This window comes from Fulmarus glacialis, unplaced genomic scaffold (assembly GCF_000690835.1).
Source record: "Fulmarus glacialis isolate BGI_N327 unplaced genomic scaffold, ASM69083v1 scaffold402, whole genome shotgun sequence".
Lineage (NCBI taxonomy): Eukaryota > Metazoa > Chordata > Aves > Procellariiformes > Procellariidae > Fulmarus > Fulmarus glacialis.
The window spans coordinates 61191-66758 of NW_009197003.1; the positions used below are offsets into that span (position 1 = coordinate 61191).

General features: G+C 44.0%; 1 protein-coding gene across 1 annotated transcript in view; it reads left to right on the forward strand.

Moving 5' to 3' along the window:
* Positions 1 to 5009: 5009 nt before the first annotated feature.
* The window catches only part of PROC (protein C (inactivator of coagulation factors Va and VIIIa)), a 10084-nt gene continuing 9525 nt past the window's right edge, over positions 5010 to 5568 (forward strand). The window contains 3 exon segments of the mRNA XM_009572367.1: positions 5010 to 5076; positions 5451 to 5560; positions 5562 to 5568. The exon segment at positions 5562 to 5568 is cut by the window's right edge and continues 54 nt beyond it. Coding sequence (XP_009570662.1) covers positions 5010 to 5076; positions 5451 to 5560; positions 5562 to 5568 — 184 coding nt within the window.

Below are 5568 nucleotides of genomic sequence, written 5' to 3' on the forward strand. Positions count from 1 at the left end.
TCCCCGTCATTCCTGTGATCCTGTCAAAAGCATAGGGAAGCAACTGAATCCCTGTACAGTCTTGGGAAGAAGGTTTTGTGCCTTAAAAATGGGACCTGCTTCCCTCCTATTTATTGTGTTAATTTATACAGTGATTACCATGGAAATGTCTCTTGTATTTTTTTTGTATATAGTTTACTGTTGATGGTTGTAAATAAGTTTTTCTTGTATATAAAGGAAACATGTTTCTGAGCTTCCAGTAAAGATTCTCTGTTACTGATTTCATTGTGTGAGAGGGCTGCGGTGCCCGCCTGGTGGGAACCAGCTAATAAAAATCTGTGCTGTGATAAAATGGCTTTATCCTCAGTTGCGTCAGAAGTTCAGAGCTGTTCCTTAGAGAGGAGCGAAATGGTAAATGTGATTGTTGTAGATTAGTTTTGTAACATTTCTTTGCATTGGTTTAATTGGCATGGAGTAGAAGACATCATGTTGTTTATTTTTATTAGCTATATCTCTGCAGCGAACAAAAGAAGAGGTGTTTTAAAAATGGTGGCTCCACTGTCTGCAAACCCACAGCTGGATGGGGAGGCACTCTCAGAAACTCAGCAGCGTATTTGTTAGTTACCTCCATGTGCTCGTAGACCTCTCGTCGGGTGGTGTGACCATGTCTTCCTGGTCACGGCGGTGCAGTGCCCTGATGGGAGGGGGCAGTTGTTTCTCTACTCCGCCTGGGCCTCTCTGCATTCAGTTTATTGCAGGTAATATATACGGTAACTGGAAAAGTGAAAGTGCATTTACAAAAATGTGGGAGAAATGAATTTTCTCGTGAAATGTAGAAATTTACTGCCATAAAATGACACCAGTAAACTTGAAACTAAAACATTTGGAGATGTTTGGGTGAGCAGACCATGGTCAGATTGTGATGAGCTTTCTCTTCCATCTGTACAGATCAATGTGTTCGTAAGATGCTGACAAGAAACTTTCAGCAGATTACTTTTAAACTGAGAGGATGGTCCTAGAGTTCCGTAGTACTGTTGCAAAGTAAATGGAAGGTAGCTCATAACAGTCGTAAATATTTTCTGTGTGAAAAAGACTATTGTACTTGATAGTTAAACTGAAGGATTTGCTTTGTCTTTGTGTGGAGGGAATAGTTTATGTGACAGCAACATAAGAAATCTTGTAATGTTATAAACTGTTGCAAGATGAAAATGGTAAAATTGATCATTAAAATGTTAGTTACCTAGTCCTACTAATAAGGAGAAAAGAAAAATCAGGTCCAGTGCTCACACACGCACTGGACCTGAGTGTCAAGCTCTGCATTAAGTTTCCACTACAGGAAACATGCCAAGAAAGCAGCAGCAGGGAGACAGAAGATGTTCTTACTCCTCTGGTGCAGGTAATTTGTTTTGGTCTTTTTTTTTTATTTATGTGGCAGAAGTCAATAGCAGGAAACTCTTTGCCTCGCTCAGTGTATCATTACTGGGATATCAGACCTCCTGCTCGGTGCTGCCATCTTCTTGGTTTGATTGATAATTACCTAATGGATCTTGGGAGGGTGGAGTGGGTTTGGAGAGAGGTGTGTAAAGATCTTGAAGTACCAATGAGGGTTTTTTAAAAACGTATTCTGCTGCTGTTCCCCTTCTCCTATGTGTTGTTGGGTTGGGTTTTTTATTGTGTTTGGTTTTTTTAATACAGTGTAGAGCGTCAGGAGAGCTGAGGAGAAGTCAAGGAAATCTGCTCCCACTGAACGGGCAGCACTGGAAACAATCAGGTTTAGAAGAAGGCTGGTCATTCCTTACCTGTAAAGCAGCTTCAGAGTCATAAGGTAAATTCCTTGTTTGGCTGCTGTGTGCCTGGTTGGGATGAATAACTGTGCACCCACCAGCTGGGCCTTGAGCAGCGTGAGATGTTTAGTTCTCAGACGGGCAGAATGAAAAGGTTCTGAGACTGCGGGAAGTGACATTTCGTGTTAGTAACACCTAAAAGATACATTGCAGTTCTCTAGCAACTTCTGTCTGAAGAGTTCCAGCATTTTGCTGGCTTACCAAATGACCTAGAAGGTAGTAAGTCTTAATGTCTTCACAAGAAAGGAAGAGGTGGGAGAGTTTGCGTATGACCTAAAAGGCACATCACTTCTGTTGACTTCAGGGTAAAATATGAGTCAGTTGTGGGCTATGGCTTTTCCTCAGGGGAGCCGGGAAGGGGGCGGCTTCAGGCCTCTTGTCCTTCCTTACACCAGGTTGGCTGATGGGCTGCGCTGCCAACGGGAGATGTTGGAGCAAGTGGTAGGTCTCCCTTTTGTTAAAGGCTGTGCACAGCTGCAGCCTCAGGCAGGGGCGAGAAGATACCAACCAGGAAAGTAACAGGCTAGGAGGGAGTGTCATGGGAGCAGCCAGCTCTCTGCACAGGTTGTCAAATTCCTCTTGCTCCCAGGCTACAAACTGGATGCACAGCAGCACTTCCCAGCAGCCTGCTGAGGACGTGCTCTGCGCTGCCTCCCTGCACGTAGGCTCTCCACAGAGAGGCGTTTCTGCTTTCCTGGCAGCGTGTCCCTGTGCTCATGTGTGAGCTGTGCAAAACCTTGCCCTCCAAGGACCTTTTCTTTTAAGAAGAGCGGCCCGAGGAGACTAATATTGCAGCTTGGTTTCCTAGGGAAGCAAGAGCGGTCTGATTTGTCTGGTGCTGTGTGTATCAGCCTGTCTTTCCCCTTTTAATGCCTGCTTAGAACTTACAGTCTCATTTCAGATGGTTCATGGGGGGAGATGGCTCACAGAACATTATGTTTCTACAAGTCTTGCAAGAAATCAGTACCCAGGATGAGAGGAAGACCTTGGTAGTGCTCTTTTGCAGGGAGAGACTCCAGAGTGCATATAGGAAGTAGACCTAGTGCTTTGATTGCTCAGTGAATTATTCAGATTTGGGCTTGTTACAAATTAAAAGGTGTTATCGTGAAGTAGAAGGAACTGATGGATGCAGCACAAGATTCATTGCTGAAGAGCTGTGATTTTGAGGCCTTGTAGCTTTGCCGCCTCAGCTTCCCCCTCTATCAAAATTTACATCTGTCTACAATTTATTTAATTTGTGGAAATTTACTTTTTAAATTACAATTTCAATTCGGAAAAATTTGAGAAGAGTGATTCAGCACTCCTGGCTAAGAAGCTAAAGTCTGAGGACACATTCGAGAGTTTTCCAGAAGCTGATGAAAAACTAAATTCTTTCTTTCTAAGTACCAGTATAGGTTTTAAAAAAAAAAAAAAAAAAAAGTTTTTTAGGAGGCTGACACATTGGTTTAGATGTTTTAGGTTGGCAGTTGATGTACGTGTCCTAAATTTCCAACCTCTACCAAGTCTTAGAAACAAAGGTGTATTCAAAAGCATGTAACTTATGTGGTAGCAAAGCACTATTTCTAGGTAGCCAGGTCAGCTACAAATATTATGAGCAATACGTGGAATATATGGTACTACACTTGTTTTCTTTTTAGATTTCGTATATTATGTTTCTTGTCTTCAGGTGTGTTTCATAAACTTTATTTTCAGCAAAAATCTATTATCATTAATCTCAGCTGAAATTTTCTTGCTGAATGGCTGAATTGAGGATAAAGAATGTATCAGTAGAGCTTTGCAGTGCACACGTCTTCCCCAACTGTGATTTTAGATGCCACAATCTTTTTTTTTTTTTTTTTTTAGCACAAGTCCCAAATGGATGAACTTTGAAACCTTTGTTTAAAGAGAGCTTGTTTTCAAGGAAGTCCAAAAAGTCCATGGCCAAGTTTGTAAGGGAAAAAGAAAAAAAGTTTTATAAGCAGTCGGAGCTCTCCTAAACAGTGTCACTGGATGTGAGCTGAGATCCTGGGGAGGCCCACCTCTTCCTGACACCCGGTGGCACTTCTCCGATGAAGGACCCCTAAGGACACGTGGTTGCACAGGTAATTTGCATGAAGATGTCATGCGCTGTACGGCTCGCAGAGATGCCACAAATGCTTTCGGAGAAGGGGAACACACTGGTCTGTACCATCTCCGATGCAAGAAAACTTCTGAAAAGGATTGTGTTTTTTCTCTAAAATGTTTAATATTCAAAATTCAGTAGAAGATTTTGTGCTGATGAGAGCTAACCCAGTACACCAAAAGATGCAGCACGCTGGTACAAGCTTCTTGCCCTGCCTCCTCACAGCAGGCAGCTGATGGGGCAGGCACTGCCTGCTCATGGCTGTAAGGGTGGTTAGTTGCCTTGGCTGTTTTGTGGTGGAAACTTTGATGAGAAAGTAAAGTGGGAGGACTCTTAAAAATAGCAATATGTGCCCCTGTTGGGTGATTGTGTGCTGTGAGAAGGTGGTAGGATCTCTCAAGAGACCTCAGCCCTGGTGTGGTTACTCTTACAAACTAAATATAACTACTCGCCAGAGAATTAGAAGAAAAAAAAAAAAACCAGATCTGAAAAAGGCAGAGTGGATGTCTCAGCTGTTTCACTTTTCTCCTGCATGCAGGTAAATTGTCAAGCTCCCCCTGAGCACTGTTTGTTTAATGACTAAAAAGAAAGCACTTCATGTCACTCCAAAGAGTAAATATCTGAAGTTATGGATTAACTAAATTCCAGCAGAGCTCATGGCGGAAGAATAGATCACGCTGATTCATACTGAATAAAGCAGTAAGTGCTTCAAAAGTATTGTATCCTTCGGGATTTCAAAGTACAGCTTGCTTTAATGAAGCATAAAGCTTGTCAAAAATGTCCGGTGACAAGGGGAGGATGTCGGGGCAGACAAGAAGTGTTCTGGGGGAGCTGCTGATGGGCTAAAGGGAACTAGCAAACCAGTCTGGAGGGCCTCTAATGAAGTGGCTGCTTTGGAGCTGGAATCAAAGAGAAAGTCACGACACAACACAGCATTCAGCAAGGGAGCTCTGAGAAAAACAAGTGAAGGAGCTAGCTGAGCTGTCTGAATAGAAGCTGTCTGCAGCATGGGGGTCGTGCTGCAGCTCAGCAGTGCACTCCCCTTCACACCTACCTTCTCTTCTTTAGGTGACTCCTGCTGCAGTATGTGGAAGCTCGTCACCATAGGGGTGCTGCTGGCTGCCTGCTCTTCACGAGTCTGTGGTACCTCAAGTAAGTTTTCATTTTAGAGATACCCTTCGCCCTTTTCAAGTTGCTGCAAGCGCGTTTCCTGCTCCTCTGTCAGTCACAGGGAGTGGCTGGAATCATTCCCATTGGGGGGGGTTTGAATTCCTCTAGCAGAGGTTCACAGACAGTGCTGGGCTGCGATGGCTGCCTGGTCACAGCCCTCGTGAGCCCTGCGAGCTGTCTGAGTATCAGGGAGTTTGCTTCTGCAGCACAGCACTGACAGCCCATCATTTCTAGGGCAGGCTGTCTTGCTGTACTACAGAGGGGCTGTTGCTCTAATAAGTGTCCTTTGGGAAGGACCACTACCAGTTTTCAGCCAGCTCTTTTCCCTGCTTGTGCTTTCACATTTTTGCTTCCAGTATTTTACAGCAATAAAGATGCAAGCCAAGTCCTGAAAATCCGGAAGCGGGCGAACTCTTTTCTGGAGGAGCTCAAACCGGGCTCTGTGGAGCGTGAGTGCAAGGAAGAGGGTGTGAC